Source organism: Erinaceus europaeus, chromosome X (assembly GCF_950295315.1).
Source record: "Erinaceus europaeus chromosome X, mEriEur2.1, whole genome shotgun sequence".
Taxonomy (NCBI): domain Eukaryota; kingdom Metazoa; phylum Chordata; class Mammalia; order Eulipotyphla; family Erinaceidae; genus Erinaceus; species Erinaceus europaeus.
This window is the reverse complement of record NC_080185.1, coordinates 71,372,099-71,390,544: the sequence shown is the minus strand read 5'-3', so window position 1 is coordinate 71,390,544 and position 18,446 is coordinate 71,372,099. Positions and strand designations below refer to the sequence as shown.

The following is an 18,446-nucleotide window of genomic DNA, read 5'->3' as shown; positions in this document are numbered from 1 at the left end:
TGGAAAGTCCAGATTGAGCATATTGTCATAATGCTTTTGATGTTAAATTATATCTAGTGAAGCTCAAATAGATGTGGAACTTGTACAGCGTGGAGACATCATTAAAGTGATTCCAGGGGGGAAATTTCCAGTGGATGGTCGTGTTATTGAAGGGCATTCTATGGTAGATGAATCCCTCATCACAGGTATGTTCTTTCAGAGGATCAAACTTAATCCAAACTGTTAATGACAGATAGACATGAAAAGTAATGGGCTTATTGTAGAAACACTTAATAAATAATTATTAAAGAGAATATGAGTTCTTTCAAAGAATATATTAAATCTGTTTTAAGATTTATTTTGTTCTTTTGGCTATTGAAGACTTTTAAAAATATTTATTTATTCCCCTTTGTTGCCCTTGTTGCTTTTATTGTTGTAGTTATTATTGTTGTTATTGCTGTCATTGTTGGATAGGACAGAGAGAAATGGAGAGAGGAGGGGAAGACAGGGGGAGAGAGAAAGACATCTGTAGATGTGCTTCACCTTTGTGCAGGTGGGGAGCCAGAGGCTCAAACCAGGGCTCAAACCGGGATCCTTATGCTGGTCCTTGCGCTCCTGCTGCGCTACCACACGACTCCCCGAAGACTCTTTATACTGAGGATTGTTCAGTACTAGACTGTATAACAAAAAGTCTCATTATGAGATATAACTCAGTAGACTTTGGTAAATTTTTTTTTAGGGAAAATACTTCTTTTTAAAAAATTTTTTTTATTTAAGAAAGGATTAATTAACAAAACCATAGGGTAGAAGGGGTACAACTCCACACAATTCCCACCATCCAATCTCCATATCCCATCCCCTCCCCTGATAGCTTTCCCATTCTCTATCCCTCTGGGAGCATGGACCCAGGGTCATTGTGGGTTGCAGAAGGTAGAAGGTCTGGCTTCTGTAATTGCTTCCCCGCTGAACCTGCAGAGGAGTCACTTCATGGGAAAATACTTCTTAAATTTATTTTTTACCTGAGTGCTGCTCAGCTCGGGCTTTTGGTGGTATAGGGTACTGAACCTGGGACATGAGAGTCTCTTTGTGTAACCATTATGCTATATACCCCCTCAAATACTTTTATTCTGCCTTCATGCTCTGAAGGAGAACAATAATAGTCCAAGCTTGGATATTCCTGTGTCACTTGTTAAGATATGCTCTAAGAAAGTAGAGCTGGAGGGCAGGGGAGATACAGCATAATGGTTTTGCAAACAGACTCTCATGCCTGAGGCTCTAAGGTCCCAGATTCAGTCCTCTGCACCACCATCAGCCAGTGCTCTGGTGAAAAAAAAATAGTAGAACTGGAATATTTTAAATTTTGATTTCCCTGTATTCATTGTGATAGAAGGAACTATAATTGATTTTTTTATTGGGGAGACAGGGGTTAATGGTTTACAGTATAGACTTTAATACATAGACAAAACCTTTCATCTCCCCATGACAGGTGTCTGGGAGACACTTGCTCCCCCAAACTAGGGCCTCCTTTCCCATTGCCCACCAAGACCCCAGTATTTCTTTACCCTGTTTCTTTCCCTCCTTTCCCAGAGTCCTTTGCTTTGATGTAATACATCACACCCAGTCTAAGTTTTACCTTGTGTTTTTCCTTGCTTTCCTTCATTCTTATGTACCATTTCTGGGTCAGGTCATTTGGTATTGGTCTTTCTCTTTCTGGCTTGTCTCATTCAACATGATACCTTCTAGTTCTGATCATGATATTGCAAAAGAAATGACCTCATCATTTGTAACAGCTGCATAGTATTCCACTGTGTAATTGTGCTATAACTTCTTAGCCATTTGTTTGACATTGGGACCCTGGGTTGCTTCTAAGTTTGGGCTACTACAAACTGCTGCTACGAACATAGATGTGAATAGGTCTTTTCAGATAAGTGTCTTTGTTTTCCCTGGGGCTAATCCCCAGGAGAGGTCATAAATTCTCATGAATTTCCAGATTGTTGGACCAACTTACATTCCTACCAGCAATGTAGGAAAGTCCCTTTCCCCCCACAACCACTCCAACACTTAGTGTTTCTGTCTTTTCTTCTTTTTTAAATTTTTATTCCCTTTTGGTGCCCTTGTAGTTATTATTGATGTCGTCATTGTTGGATAGGACTGAGAGAAGTGGAGAGACGAGGGGAAGACAGAGGGGGGAAGGAAAGACACCTGCAGACCTGCTTCACCACTTGTGAAGTGACTCCCCTGCAGCTGGGGAGCCGGGGGCTTGAATCGTGATCCTTAGACTGGTCCTTGTACATTGCGCCACCTGCGCTTAACCCGCTGCGCTACCGCTGGACTCCCTGTTTCTGCTTTTCTAATGTGACCATCTCACAGGTGTGAAGTAGTATCTCATTGCTTTTATTTGCATTTCCCTGATCATCAGTGACTTTGAGTATATTTTCTTCTGTCTATTGGTCCTTTGGATCTAAGAAGACTCTGCTCATATCTTACCCCCATTTTTTTCAGTGGGGTTATTTGTCCTTTCATTATTGAGTTTGGTGAGTTTTTTCTGTATTCTGGTTATCAGTCCTCTGTCTACTGTATGGCACATGAAGATCTTTCTAATAAGGGGTCGGGCAGTAGCGCAGCGGGTTAAGTGCACATGGCACGAAGCGCAAGGATGGGCTTAAGGATTCCGGTTTGAGCCCCCGGCTCCCCACCTGCAGGGGAGTCAGTCACTTTACAGGCGATGAAGCAGGTCTGCAGGTGTCTATATTTCTCTCCTCCTCTCTGTATTCTCCTCCTCTCTCCATTTCTCTCTGTCCTATCCAACAACGACGCCATCAATAACAACAACAATAATTACAACAACAATATAAAACAAGAAGGGCAACAAAAGGGAAAATAAATAATAATAATAACAATAATTTTTAAAAAAAAGATATTTATAATAGTGGTGAATCCCTTGCTGTGCAGAAGTTTTTCAGTTTGATATAGCCCCATCGATATTTTTATTTTTGCTTTTGTTTTCCTTACAATTAGATTTAATTAACAAAAACTGGTATGTTTCAAGATAATGTTAATTTGTAATTCACTAATCTTTCTTTACTCCATATACAGGGGAGGCAATGCCTGTGGCTAAAAAACCTGGCAGCACAGTGATTGCAGGTTCCATAAACCAGAATGGATCATTGCTTATCTGTGCAACCCATGTTGGAGCCGACACAACCCTTTCTCAAATTGTCAAACTGGTGGAGGAGGCACAAACATCAAAGGTAACATATCTCTAAGAGAACCAGAATGTATTTTCTCTGTAGTCAATTTGGTATAAATCTTGATCTGGTTTTTATATTTTCTTTTGATTAATTTTAATTGTATTAATATGGAGTTTACTAAAATATTTCTGGTCTCAATTCCAAAATTACTGTATTTATTATAAAAAATAAGACTTTCATATGATTATTAATATTTTTTTATTCTAGGCTCCAATCCAGCAGTTTGCGGACAAGCTTAGTGGCTACTTTGTTCCTTTTATTGTTATTGTTTCCATTACTACCCTCTTGGTTTGGATTATAATTGGATTTCTGAATTTTGAGATTGTGGAAACCTATTTTCCTGTAAGTGATACGTATTCTTTGTCATATATAAAACAGTTTGTGAATCTTCAGTGTGTTTAATTAACTGAAAAAATATATTTAATAATCACTACACAGAAATTATAGATGTAAGGATAACATTGTTTTATATTATTTATTTTCCCTTTTGCTGCCCTTTTTTTTTAATTGTTGTAGTTACTATTGTTGTTATTGATGTCATCGTTGTTGGATAGGACAGAGAGAAATGGAGAAAGGAGGGGAAGACAGAGAGGGGGAGATAAAAATAGACATTGCAGACCCATTTTACTACTTGTGAAGCAAACCCCCTGCAGGTGGCGAGCCGGGGGCTTGAACCAGTATCCTTACACCAGTCACTGCGCTTTGCACCACGTGCACTTAACCCGCTGTAGTACCCCCCTGACTCCCAGGATAACATTTTACATTACTTTAAATATAAAAAATTTCCTTTAGGGGAGTCGGGCTGTAGCGCAGCGGGTTAAGCGCAGGTGGCGCAAAGCACAAGGACCGGCATAAGGATCCTGGTTTGAACCCCGGCTCCCCACCTGCAGGGGAGTCACTTCACAGGCAGTGAAGCAGGTCTGCAGGTGTCTATCTTTCTCTCCTCCTCTGTCTTCCCCTCCTCTCTCCATTTCTCTCTGTCCTATCCAACGACGACGACAACAAAAATAATAACTACAACAATAAAACAACAAGGGCAACAAAAGGGAATAAATAAATAAAATAAATATTAAAAAAATTTCCTTTAGGAAATATTTTTTCATTATAATTTATGGTTTTCCTTATATTTAACTGTTGTTAAACTTCTCTTTGAGCTGACTTCTTCATTTACATAGTGAGAGTTCAGTAATATCTATCCTGAATAACTTATAGTTGTGAAAGCTTTAAAATGATTTACTAGGAAGATTTCATAATTTAGTAGAAGCTTTATAGATATAAGAGAAAAATATTAATTAGGTGGAAGGATAGGTGTGCTGAACCTGTCCTGGGGATATGCGAAACACCAGTCTGTGCAAGTACACAATTCCCCAATAAAGTGATAAATAAAAGTTTCCCTCCAAGCGCCTAGGCAGTGATGTATCTGTTGTGCACACATATTAGTGTACAAGGGTTTGGGTTCAAGCCCCCGGTCCCCACTTGTGGTGGCAGGCTTCATGAGTGTTGAAGCAGTGCTGCAGTTGTGTCTCTGCCTCTCTTCTATCTTCACCTTCCTTCTCAATTTCTCTCTGTTTCTATCTACATACATGAATAAATAAATTTAAATGTTTCCCTCCTTGAGATACTGCCGCTCTAGAAGTGGTACATGCCAGCTGTAACAAAACAGGAAAAAGGCATGATGATTGCACCCACTGAAAAACAAAGTCTTAGGTATTAAATAAAATTAAGATGGTACCTACCTCCAGTTTAGAATGTATCTGACAGGCCCCTGCTTCTCAGACCTGCATTTTATGGATAGCAAATGAAGTATGAAAATTATTGGGAGTTGGGCGGTAGCACAGCAGGTTAAGCGCATGTGGCACAAAGCGCAAGGACCGGCGTAAGGGTCCCAGTTTCAGCCCCCGGCTTCCTACCTGCAGGGAGTCTCTTCACAGGTGGTGAAGCAGGTCTGCAGGCGTCTGTCTTTCTCTCCCCTTCTCTGTCTTCCCTTCCTCTGTCCATTTCTCTCTGTCCTATCCAACAATGATGACAACAATAATAGCTACAACAATAAAAAACAACAAAGGCAACAAAAAGGAATACATAAATAAATATTTTAAAGAAAAGAAAGTTATTAATTTATAAGATTATAAAGGTATATTCCCACACTACACCACAAACAATGTTTTGTGCTTCCCCCCCACCCCCCAATAAGAACCACCATAGATTTTTCAAAGTCTTCAGGACAGTTTGGCTACTTCCATTTCTTCCTTTTTAAAGTTTTTTTTGCAAGTTTGGTGTTTCAGTTCTCTATATTCCACATATAAGCGAAACCAGTTGGTAGTTGTCTTTTATCTCCTTATTCACGAAGCATAACCACCTTTAGTTTTTTATATTGACACATTTCCATAGCCATTTTTCTCACTAAACGATAGCAGAAAAAAAATTAACCGTATGTTCCTTATGTTTATAGTTTTAAATTCTGGAATGAAAATAATGGAATTTTTGATTTTTGAATTTTGACAGATTTACCAGTTATGTTACAATTTCTCATATATTCATTACAGAAAAAAGGGCTCCTTACTAATACTAAAATGTATATGGTAGTAGCTATGTGGGATATGCATGATTTCAAAACTAAGTTCTTTTATCAATAGAACTAAATATTATTTCTGTTGTGTCATACAGCTTTAAATCAATCAATAACCAAAATCCATGCCTTTCTTTTAAAGGGCTACAACAGAAGTATCTCCCGGACAGAAACCATTATACGCTTTGCTTTCCAAGCCTCTATCACAGTTCTGTGTATTGCATGCCCCTGTTCACTGGGACTAGCCACTCCAACGGCAGTAATGGTGGGTACAGGAGTTGGCGCTCAAAATGGCATATTAATCAAAGGTGGTGAACCTCTGGAGATGGCTCATAAGGTAAGACTCTTGCCAGAATTTAGTAAGAATTATCCTGTTTAAACCTACAGTAGCACCCCTATTAAGAAGCAAAGTTGATGCTAACGTGATGCCAACCAGAATTTCCTGGGCAGACAACCCCACCAGTGTGTCCTGGAGCCCCGCTTCCCCAGAGTCCTGCCCCACTAGGGAAAGAGAGAGGCAGACTGGGAGTATGAATCAACCTGTCAAGGCCCATGTTCAGTGGGGAAGCAATTACAGAAGCCATACTTTCCACCTTCTGCATCCCATAATAACCCTGGGTCCATAAAGAATAGGAAAGTTGTGATCCAGGAGGTGGCGCAGTGGATAAAGCATTGGACTGTCAAGCAGCATGTCCTGAGTTCAATCCCTGGCAGCACATTTACCAGAGTGATGTCTGGTTCTTTCTCTCCTCCTTTCTCATTAATAAATAAAATATTAAAACACCACCAACAAAAAGCTCATTATAAAAAAAAAGAATAGGAAAGCTATCAGGGGAGGGAATGGGATATGGAGCTCTGGTGGTGGGAATTGTGTGGAGTTGTACATCTCTTATCCTATGTTTTTTTTATCAGTGTTTCCTTTTTATAAATAAAAAATTTTAAATAATAAAAAATAGAAACAGTTGAGTTCTAAAAATTTACACATGATGCACAAACTGAGCCTCTCCTGAAGTTATTTTGAGGGTTAAGCTAAGAAAGATATTATTTTGGTTCTGCCCTACGTTGGCCTTAGTTATCTAAGATCTCTAAAACTCTGCATCTACTCTGACATGGAATACCTGGAGTCTTGTCATAGATCAGACTTGGTCAGTCTTTAGCTCAGAAAGACAGATTAAAGGTATTTGCCCAGGAAAAATTGTGCAAGGCTCCTACTTGTTTTTGACTCAGTGTTTGTTTTCTTCACTGTGATACAGTGCTTGTAATCACAGTACTTTTTTTTTTTGCTGTTGCTGCCACCATCTGATGATTTGCAGCTATGACTTTAAGACTATAATCACTGATTTCTCATTTTAAATTTGTTCTTACTAGCCTGTTCTTATTCTGAGGATTTATAAACTATATGCCAATGTGAATAGTCAACACAGAATATAGCTTAGAAAATATTTGGATGCTTGTCTAGGCAGCAAATACAGGTAATTACTATTTATAATAATTTAACATTTTTGGTATAATTTCAGACTTAAAGGAAAGTTTCAAGAATAGTACACAGAAGACCAATATATCCTTTACTGTGGATTTCAGGCTCCTTTCCTAAGAATAAATATATATGTATATATATATATATTTAATGTTTTATTTTTTTAATATGTATTTATTTAAGAGATAGGAGGTGTGGGCAAGAGAAAAGAGAACCAGAGCATCACTCTGGCACATGCAATGCTGGGGATTGAACTCAGGACTGCACACTTGAGAAACACTTGATCCACTGTGCAACCTTCTTGACTATATGAATGTTTTAGAAGAGCGCTTTCACAGTTCTTCAAAAGATATCACTGGTGGTGGTGGTGATGGGGAGACAGCATAATGGTTATGCAAGACTTTGATGCCTGAGACTCAGAGGCTCCAGGTCCAGTTGTGGGCATCATTACAAGTCAAAAGATGAGCAGTGCTTTGGTAGAAAATATAAATATATATACAGATACAAATATATACATGGCACACCCACCACCCAAGTATCATCATCATTCTGTCAAAGCCCACTGGGTGACCTCCACACTTGTAGTCCTCCCCACACATCCCCTTTGGTATATATTGTATATGGTTTGAAAAGAATAAGAATATATTTTTATATAACCACAGTACAATGATCAAAACCAGGAAATTATTATTAATATAATGCTATCACTTTATTTTTACTCTGTGTCCCAGTTCCTCATTGGCCTTCAAATATACTGTATAACTTTTTTTATCTTGCTCAGAATCATACTTTATATTTAGTTTTCATACTTCTTTCACCTTGATTCCTCAGACTATTAGCTTCTCAAGCTTATTAAGAGGTAACTGTTATACCTAATTCTATGCTCTTCCTTTTTCCTGTCTGAGCTATTTCTTTCATTGGTTCTATGATCAATCTCTTCTCAGGCTAGGCTTCTCATCTAGACCCAATTAAGTGGAAACAATCAACAGGTCTTATCTGATGTTCACTTCAACTTACTTACCTTTTTATCTTGCAGTCTTTTTTTCTACTGTCCAGATTGTCCCATGGTCTATAATTCTTTAGTCATTCTGTTTTCTTGGAGGAACTAGAGTCTTTTTTTTTTTTTTTAAGTGTTCTCTTTAAAAAAATATTGGTGGTGCAGCGGATTGAACCTAGGACTTTGGAGCCTCAGGCATGAGAGTCTGTTTGTATAACCATAGCACTCTCCCTGCCCACTAGAGGCACTCTTAATTCATTTTAGTTCTGTAGCATATTCATAGTACCATTGTTAGTAGGTGTAACTTAAGAGTCTGTTTATTCCTTTATTCTTTCATTTGTTCTCCCAAAGACAGTATGTTAATTGACCTTAATTAAAAAGACAAAATAGCAATTAAAAAAAGGGGGGAGTTGGGTGGTAGCACAGCGGGTTAAGCCCACATGGCGCAAAACACAAGGACCAGCGTCCCCCGGCTCCCCACCTGCAGGGACATCGCTTCACAAGCAGTGAAGCAGGTCTGCAGATATCTGTCTTTCTCTTCCCGTCTCTGTCTTCCCCTCCTCTCTCCATTTCCCTCTGTCCTATCCAACAACAACGACATCAATAACAACAATAATAACTACAACAATAGAAAAAATAACCCCACCTGCGGGGGGGATGCTTCACAAGTGGTGAAGCAGGGCTGCAGGTGTCTTTCTGTCTTTCCCTTTCTATCTCCCCTTCCCCTCTCAATTTGTCTCTATTCAATAATAAATAAATAAATATTAAAAAATAGCAGTCTTTCTCCCATCCAAGTACTAACCAGGCCCGACCCTGCTTAGCTTCCGAGATCAGAGGAGATCGGGCATGTTCAGGGTGGTATGGCCGTAGACAATCTTTTTAAGTAAACCTTTTTTTCTCATCTCTGGATTATCAAGTTACGTAGATATGACTGAATTTTTTTCCCCTTCATTACAGGTGAAGGTAGTGGTATTTGATAAAACTGGAACCATTACCCATGGAACCCCAGTGGTGAATCAAGTAAAAGTTCTAGTTGAAAGTAACAGAATATCACGCAGTAAGATCCTGGCCATTGTAGGAACTGCTGAAAGTAACAGTGAACATCCTCTAGGAACAGCTATAACCAAATACTGCAAGAAGGTACAGTTTCCCTTGTTTATTAGTATAGTTGTTTCCTATAGTTTGTTTCAAATACAGACTGGCATTTGGCTGTGATTTATGTCAATACATAGTTGGTATGAAGCTAGATAGACTTATACATTGTCATTTTATAATATTTATTAGTTTCTTTATATATGAAAGTATTAAGAATGTTATCAGAATAAACTCTAATCCTACCACAGAGATAACTCCTATTGACATAAAGGATTTTTTAAATATTTATTTATTCCCTTTTGTTGCCCTTGTTGTTTTATTGTTGTAGTTATTATTTTGTTATTGGTAGGACAGAGAGAAATGGAGAGAGGAGGGGAAGACAGAGAGGGGAGAGATAGACACCTGCAGACCTACTTCATTACTTGCAAAGTGACTCCCCTGCAGGTGAGGAGCCTGGGGCTCAAACCAGGATCCTGACTCCGGTCCTTGCACTTCACGCCACGTGCGCTTAACCCACTGTGCTACCCCCCAACTCCCTGACATAAAGAATTTAAGTAGAATCAGTACATGTTCACAGTAAGAAAATTCAGTTTAGAAATTCATAAAATGGAAAAAGAAAACCTTATTTCACCCCCCGCCTTGTTAATTCATTTTAATACCTAAAATGGAATAGGGGTTAGCTTAATATTTCATTTAAATAACAACTTAAGTGACATACTTGTAAAGTGGATAGGTCAATACTTTTTAGTATGTTTACAAAAATGTTCACCTGTTAATGGCTTTATTTTTTATTTTTTTGTACCGTGCCAGAGAATGAACCCAAGGTTTTCCACATGTGCAATACCACTGCTGAGCTGTTGAATGGCCTCCATGGTCCAACTTTTTTATTACTTTATATCTTTGAGAGAGAGAGGAGAGGGAGGGAGGAAGAGAGAGAGAGAAAGAGACACCACAAAACTGCTTCACTACCAGTGAAACCCCCCCCCCCCACACACACACAGTGCTCTCTGGTGTCAAGGTCAGAATCCAGGGCTTCAAGAACAGTGGCAAGGCATATGCCATATTAGGTGAACAATCTCGGGGCCTCCTTATTAAATGGTTTTTAGTGCACATACCAACCATATACATATATACATACACTTATTTTTATACATTACATATAAAATATGATGTACAGAACCTGGTGGTGGTGCATCTTGTACAGTGCACACATAACTGTGTACAAGAAATCCTGGTTCAAGCCCCTGGTCCACATCTGCAGCAGAGAAGCTGCATAAATAGTGGAGCAGCGCTGCAGTGCTTTCCTCCTCCCACCTGCTTCTCTTTCTGTCTCTCTCTCTCTCTCTCTCTCTCTCTCTCTCTCTGTAATTCTGTCAAGAAGAAGGAAAATGAAATGACCACCAAAAGTGGTGAAGTCATCATGCAGGCACCAACACCAGCAGCAGCACCAGCAATAATCCTGGTGGCAGAAAAACAAATAATTCACAGGGAAACTAATCTTGGTTATCTTTCAAAAGTTCAAAAAAATTTTTAATTATCTTTATTTATTGGATAGAGACAGCCAGAAATCAAGTGGGACGGGTGGGATAGAGAGACAGAGAGACACCTGCAGCACTGCTTCACCACTTGTGAAGCATTCCCCCTGCAGGTGGGGACCGGGGACTCGAACCTGGGTCCTTGTGCATTTTAACATGTGCACTCAACCTGGTGTGCCACCACCCGGACCCTCAAAAGTTTTATGAAATATTTTCCACATTAGAATATATCGACCTGCTTCTTGTTTTAGTGGCTATATTTTATTTTACTATATGATTGGCTTGGGGCTCTTAACAATGAATAGATGACATCCTTGTCAGCTTTTGAAAGCTTATTATCTCTATGTTAAATGCCTATAAATGTAGTTACTAGATCATAAGATACATGTGGTCTGGGCTTGCTGTGTAGGGAGCTGCCTTGCCATGTGAGTATCCCTGAGGAGTTCTGGCACAGCATGGGAGTGCCATAGTACCAGGGGTAAGTTCTGATGCTGCATATCTCTCCCCCTCTTTGTGTTTCACCTCCTGATTCTCTAGCTGACTAAAAAAAATGACTTGGGTTAGGTAATGGCATACTACCTCAGCTGAACACACATGTAATCATTTGCAAGAACCTGGGTTCAAGCCACTGGCCCTCACCTTCAGGGAGGAAGCTTCACAGATGGTGAAGCAATGCTGCAGATGTTTATCTTACTCTCTCCCTCTCTACTTCCCACTCCCCTATATTTTTCTCTCTATCTTATCAAATAAAATGGGGAAAAACAAAAAGGAAAAAAATGGCTGCTGGGAATGGTGAATTTGTCATGCAGGTACCAAGCCCCAGCAATATCCCTGGTGGCAATAAAAACAAACAAACAAAAATGTGGTTGGGACCATTGGTAGTGTAGCCAGGTAGGTGCACATGGTGCAAAACACAAGGAACCACATAAGGATCCCGGTTCGAGCCCCCGGTCCCCGACCTGTAGGGGAGTTGCTTCGCAGGCAGTGAAGCAGGTCTGCAGGTGTCTGTCTTTCTCTTCCCCTCTCTGTCTTCCCTTCCTCTCTCCATTTCTCCCTGTCCTATCCAATAACAGCAATAACAGCAACAACAATAACAACAACAAGGGCAACAAAAGGGAAAAGATAGCCTCTAGGTGCAGTGGATTGGTATGGTGCAGGCACTGAACCCCAGCAATAACCCTGGAGGGAAAAATGTGGCTCAGGAACAGTGAAATGCATGCATTCATGAGGTCCCTTGCTCATCAAAGAAAAGATGCGTGTGGTCAAATTATTACCAGTATCAACATGAAAGATTCTAACAGTTTATACAGTTCACCAAAAGTTAGGAGCTGCTTATCTTCCTACATTACTACAAATACTTGCTTTTTCTCTAGTAACTAGAAAATAATCTCATGGTGTATTTCCATTTCTTTATTTATGAGTAAAGCTGGACATTCATGTGTTTATTGGCCATTTGCATTGATTTTTCTGTAACTTGTCTGGTTGTATATTTTGTCTACTTTTCCATAAAGCTGTTGACTTTTTTTTTGATCTATGTAATTTCTTTGTGAATCATCTCTAATTTTTTATTTTTAATATGGCAGTTTACCACTGTGAATGCCATTTCTTTATTCTTGCTTTTTTATATCTATCTATTTATTTATTTATTTTTTACCAGAGCCCTGATCAACTTTGGTTTATGGTGGTAAGGGAGATTGAACCAGGGACTTTGGAGCCCCAGGCGTGAGTCTCTGCATAACTATTATGCTGTTTACCCCCTCCCAATTCTTTCCTTTTTACCTATTAACTGCTACTGACCTGGCTTCTTGATACACAAATAAAAGAATAGAGAGGATAAGGATTTAAAGTACCAGGAAGCATTGATGGCTACCAGAATTGTTTGGCTTATTAAGGACACAAAATCATTCTAGAGAGGCACTCTGGTAACTAAAGGCTATTGTTATTCTTTGTCCTCAACTGAATAGAAAATATGATTTTATAATCTAGTTAGTATTTACTATTTAATTCTTTCCTGGAAAGGGTAGCAAATGTTGCTAAGTCTTCCATATTTTCCTATACTTGGTATAAATTTTATAAAATGGGACTAAAACAAATAATTCTGTTGTTCCATAACTTTGAACATTATACTTAATTATTTCTTTCTGTTCTTTCATTATTTTCAAAATGGCAATGATAAGTGACAATTTTATTCTAAATGTTCAGAATTAGCAAGCATGCATAATGTATATAAACATTTAAAATTAATAGCAGTAGGGCAGGGGAGACGGCTCAGTGATAGAGTGCTTGCATTGAATGTATGATGCCCAATCTTCAACACTGTATAATAGTAACAAAGAAAAAGGTGAGTTGAATGGTGAAGTAGTGGTTTTCATATTCTTTCTTTCATAGAAAAAATAATAAAGTAATTGGACTGAGAAGGCAGCTCAGCAATAGAGCACATATGCAAGTCCCTTAGTTCTATCTCTGGCACTGTATAGGATTAACAACAGTAGAAGGAGCAGGATGTCCAGCTTGCAAGCAAGAGCCTTTGGGTAGCTTGCAACAATAAAGCTATAAAGTGATTTGTTAAAATTATTTATTTATTGGGGAATTAATGTTTTACATTCAACAGTAAATACAATAGTTTGTACATGCATAACATTCCCCAGTTTCCCATTTAACAATACAACCCCCACTATGTCATTTATCATCCTTCATAGACCTGTATTCTCCCCACCCACCCACTTCAGAGTCTTTTACTTGGGTGCAATATGCCAATTCCATTTCAGGTTCTACTTGTGTTTTCTGATCTTGTTTTTCAACTTCTGCCTGAGAGTGAGATCATCCCATATTCATCCTTCTGTTTCTGACTTATTTCTAAAGTGATATTGACAAGGGAAAGAAATTTTTTGTCCAGAAGTGTGCCCTGTACCATACTGTGGATAAAAGAGGCAAACACAAGACTGGACTTTTGGTCAAAAAATAGCCCAGGCTGCTGCATTATCTAATATTACTGCCAACCAGAACAAAGACATCACTTGGGAAGAGGAAACACTGATATAGTTCTTGGAGATTCCCAAGAAGTACATTTCTGTAACATAAATGATCTTTGCTGACTTCTTGCCAACAAAGAGCAGAGTTGAAAGCTCATCTCAGAAAGCAAAAGAAAAAAAACGATTGATGAGAGCAATAGTTGATACTGCTTTACTTATTAAAATATAGAAATGCCTCCTGACTTTTTATGCATAACATATTTAAGTTGATCTCACACGTCAGATATTCATATCATGAAGAATGTTTTTTTCAGACAGTTCTTTTTTTTAAATTTTTTATTTAAGAAAGGATTAATGAACAGAAAGATAAGGTAGGAGGGCTACAACTCCACACAATTCCCACCACCCAATCTCCATAACCCACCCCTTCCCATGATAGCTTTCCCATTCTCTAGCCCTCTGGGAGCATGGACCCAGGGTCATTGAGGGTTGCAGAAGGTAGAAGGTCTGGCTTCTGTAATTGCTTCCCCGCTGAACATGGGCGTTGACTGGTCAGTCCATACTCCCAGTCTGCCTCTCTCTTTCCCTAGTAAGGTGTGTCTCTGGGGAAGCAGAGCTCCAGGACACATTGGTGGGGTCTTCATTCCAGGGAAGCCTGGCCAGCATCCTGGTGGCATCTGGAACCTGGTGATTGAAAAGAGAGTTAACATACGAAGCCAAACAATTTGTTGAGCAATCATGGATCCCAAGCTTGGAATAGTGGAGAGGAAGTGTTAGGGAGGTACTCACTGCAAACTCTAATGTACTTCTGCTTTCAGGTATATATTTTGCAGTAGTTTATGGATACGTGTGAACATAAGCTCTCTCTCACAGAAACTGGTGTATATCTAGGTTATGGGACTTTGTTAGAAAGTGAACTACCTGAGATGAAATTAGAGTGTACTATAAAAGGAAAGGTCTCACCCGAGTAATGAAGCCGAAGGGTTGTCATTCCACATGTGAAGTCTCTGGACACAGTCTGAGGTGAAGTTTCAGACAGTTCTTATAGACTTGTAATTAAAATTGTCAGCATTTTGATAATTTCGGGTCAGTAACAATAATCACTTTTCCCTTTCTAAAAATATAATTTGAGGGGGGCAGGCTAGTGTAAGGACCCAGGTTTGAGCCCTTACCTCCCTACCTACAGAGGGAACATTTTTTTTTTTAGCATTTTTTGAAAATATTTATTTCAGAGGGAACATTCTTAGCGGTGAAGCACGTTTGCAGATGTGTCTCTTTCTCTCATTATCTCCCCTCTCCTCTCAATTTCTCTCTGTTCTATCTATTAAAAAATATATATGTGTGTGTGTGTGTATATATATATATATATATATATATATATATATATATATATATACATATATACATATATATATGGAGGGGGGAGGAAAAAATGGCCACCTGGAGCAGTGGCTTTGTAGTGCTGGCACTGAGCCCCAGTAATAACACTGGTGGCAATAAAAAATATTAGTGATCCAGGAGGTGGCACAATGGATAAAGTGCTGAACTCTCAAGCATGAGGTCCTGAGTTCAACCCCCAGTAGCATATGTACTGGTGTGATATCTGGTTCTTTCTCTCTCCTCCTGTCATTCTCATTAATAAATAAATAAGGGAGTCGGGTGGTAGCACAGCGGGTTAAGCACAGGTGACGCAAAGTGCAAGAACTGGCCGAAGGATCCCGGTTCAAGCCCCTGGCTCCCCACCTGCAAGGGAGTCGCTTCACAGGCACTGAAGCAGGCCTGCAGGTGTCTGTCTTTCTCTCCCCTCTCTTCATTTCTCTCTGTCCTATCCAACAATGATGACAACGATAATAACTACAACAATAAAACAATAAGAGCAACAAAAGATAAATTAAAAAAAAACATGTCTCTGAAATGTTGTATTTTCCTTAATGAAAGGCATTTTAGTGTAATAATGTGCCACACTGATATAAAATAAAGAATATATGTTACTTCTTACATGTCTTCTAGATTATCTGTAAAGTCAGATAGTTATAGAATTAGCATAACAATGTCAAGTAGCAAAGTTTCTTCTAAGTCAGGCTAAAATTTAGGACTGCCTAAACAACTACTTGAAAATACAAATATCTGTAGAACTACCATGTGTCGGATTGGTAGTGGTGCTTTTACCAGCTCATCAGAGGAAATACATCATTAGCACAAATTTATGTAACAAAATTATGTAACCACAAAGTCTAAGATTATTAAAATCACAGATCATAGTTAATAAAAACGAATTAACAGCAATCATACATAATCTTACTAATGGATGACCTGAGATTTTTATTATAACAGTAGAGGAAATCTTTCTGTTTCTGTTTGCTAGGTGCTGGACACTGAAACTTTGGGTACCTGCGTAGATTTTCAGGTTGTGCCAGGCTGTGGTATTAGCTGCAAAGTCACCAATGTTGAAGGCTTGCTGCATAAAAATAACTGGCAAATAGAAGAAGATAATATTGAAAATGTATCCCTACTTCAAATTGATGCAAGTAATGAGCAATCATCAACTTCATCTCCCATTATTGTTGATGCCCAGCTCTCAAGTAAGCTAAATTTCTCTCCAGTATCAAATTATGGGGAAGTTGTGAACATATGTAAAACTGTCATTCAAAACTGACACATAAGAAACAAAAATTGGCACCATAGTTTTATTTTTCCAAAGTAGTGCTACCATAGACTTTCCGACCACTTTACTTGTTACTTCAAATTATTTCACAACTGTGCTTCTTTTTTTAAAATTGATTTTAATTTTTATCTATTTATTATTGGATAGAGACAGAGGAGGGGGAGATAGAGAAAAAGAGATAAACACCTGTAGCCCTGCTTCACCACTTGTGAAGCTTTCCCCCTGTAGGTGGGGACCAGGGGCTTGAACCTGGGTCCTTGTGTACTATAATGTGTGCGCTTAACCAAATGTGGCACCTTCTGGCCCTCAACTGTGCTCTTTGACCCCACAAGTGATAAAGTTTAATTTTTCTCGTCTTGGTTCAACAATCTTTTTTAATTTTTTTCCTTTTATTTGGTAGCGCAGGAAGATATTGAGAGGGGAGGGGGAAATAGAGAGTGAGAGACAAAGAGAGACACCTGCAGCACTGTTTTCCCACTCTTGGCAGTTTGCCCTCTGCAGGTGGGAACAGGGTGCTTGAACCTGGATCCTTGTGTGTGGTAATGTGAATGTTCTACTGTGTGTGCCTAGCTCCCATAGTCCAGTGGTCTTTTACTTCTCACCATAGCTACCACAAATCTTTTTTATCTTTTATACGATCTTGTGCCCTTCTCCCTTGCTATGTCCTTTATTTTCCTTATTTTTCACATAAAAGATTCAGATTTGGGAGTCAGGCGGTAGCGCAGCAGGTTAAGCACACGTGGCGCAAAGCGCAAGGACCGGCTTAAGGATCCCGGTTCGAGCCCTGGGCTCCTCACTTGCAGGGGAGTCGCTTTGCAAGCAATGAAGCAGGTCTGCAGGTGTCTACCTCTCTCTCCCCCTCTCTGTCTTCCCCTCCTCTCTTGATTTCTCTCTGTCCTATCCAACAACAATGACAACAATAATAACTACAACAATAAAACAACGAGGGCAACAAAAGGGAATAAATAAATATAAAAAAAACTTTTTTAAAAAAGAAGATTCAGATTCTCAGACAAATATTCCCCTCCTTTTTGTCTAGAATTATTTCTTTTTTTTCACAGGAAGAATTCTCTCTCATCTTGCCTCGTGAATTCCTTCATTTTTGCTGTAGATCCCATTCCTTATTTGATTTCTCACTCTTTCAGTTATATCCCCCTTGCTTTATTTTCCTTCTCTTTCTTTAGCAACTTCCTCTACTGAACACATAAATAGTTCCTCTATCCAAATAACTACATTCTCAGCTCATCAGAGGAAATACATCACTAGCACAGATTTATAAATTATGTAACCACAAAGTCTAAGATTATTAAAATCACAGATCATGGTTAATAAAAATGAATTAACAGCAATCATACATAATCTTACTAATGGATGACCTGAGGTTTTTATTATAACAGTAGAGGAAATCTTTCTGTTTCTGTTTGCTAGGAGCTGGACACTGAAACTTTGGGTACCTGCATAGATTTTCGGGTTGTGCCAGGCTGTGGTATTAGCTGCAACTGCACTTTGTCCTTTTATCCAAGCTTCTAGAAAAAGCAGTCTAGGCTTACTGAATTCACTTTTTTACTGCACAGTCTGGCTTGTACCTGATTCGCACTACTGAAACTATTCTAAGTGCATAGAAAACCATTTAAAAAAATTTTTTTGTTCTATTGGTTAGAGACAGAGAAAAATTGAGAGAGAATGGGGGGTTAGTGAGGGAGAGAAAAAGAGAGAAACCTAGAACACTACTTCACCACTCATGAGCCTTCCCCCCTGCAGACTTAGGGCTTGAATCCATGCTCTTGTGCATGGTAACTTGCGTGCTCAACTGAGTGCACCATCACCTAGTCCCCACTGATGACCTTTAATAACATGCTCTTCAGTGGTTGTTTCTCACTCTGAATCTTACATAAAATATGACAATGTT

The 18,446-nt window shown here is 39.0% G+C and overlaps 1 protein-coding gene across 2 annotated transcripts in view; it reads left to right on the top strand.

Annotated features, from left to right (window-relative positions):
• ATP7A (ATPase copper transporting alpha) overlaps positions 1-18,446 on the top strand; it is a 135,040-nt gene that overhangs the window by 80,739 nt on the left and 35,855 nt on the right. For both annotated transcript variants that reach the window (XM_007534345.3, XM_060182537.1), the window contains exons 12-17: positions 58-185; positions 3,076-3,230; positions 3,438-3,572; positions 5,939-6,133; positions 9,228-9,410; positions 16,238-16,454. In XM_007534345.3, coding sequence (XP_007534407.2) covers positions 58-185; positions 3,076-3,230; positions 3,438-3,572; positions 5,939-6,133; positions 9,228-9,410; positions 16,238-16,454 — 1,013 coding nt within the window. The remainder of the gene's footprint in view (positions 1-57; positions 186-3,075; positions 3,231-3,437; positions 3,573-5,938; positions 6,134-9,227; positions 9,411-16,237; positions 16,455-18,446) is intronic.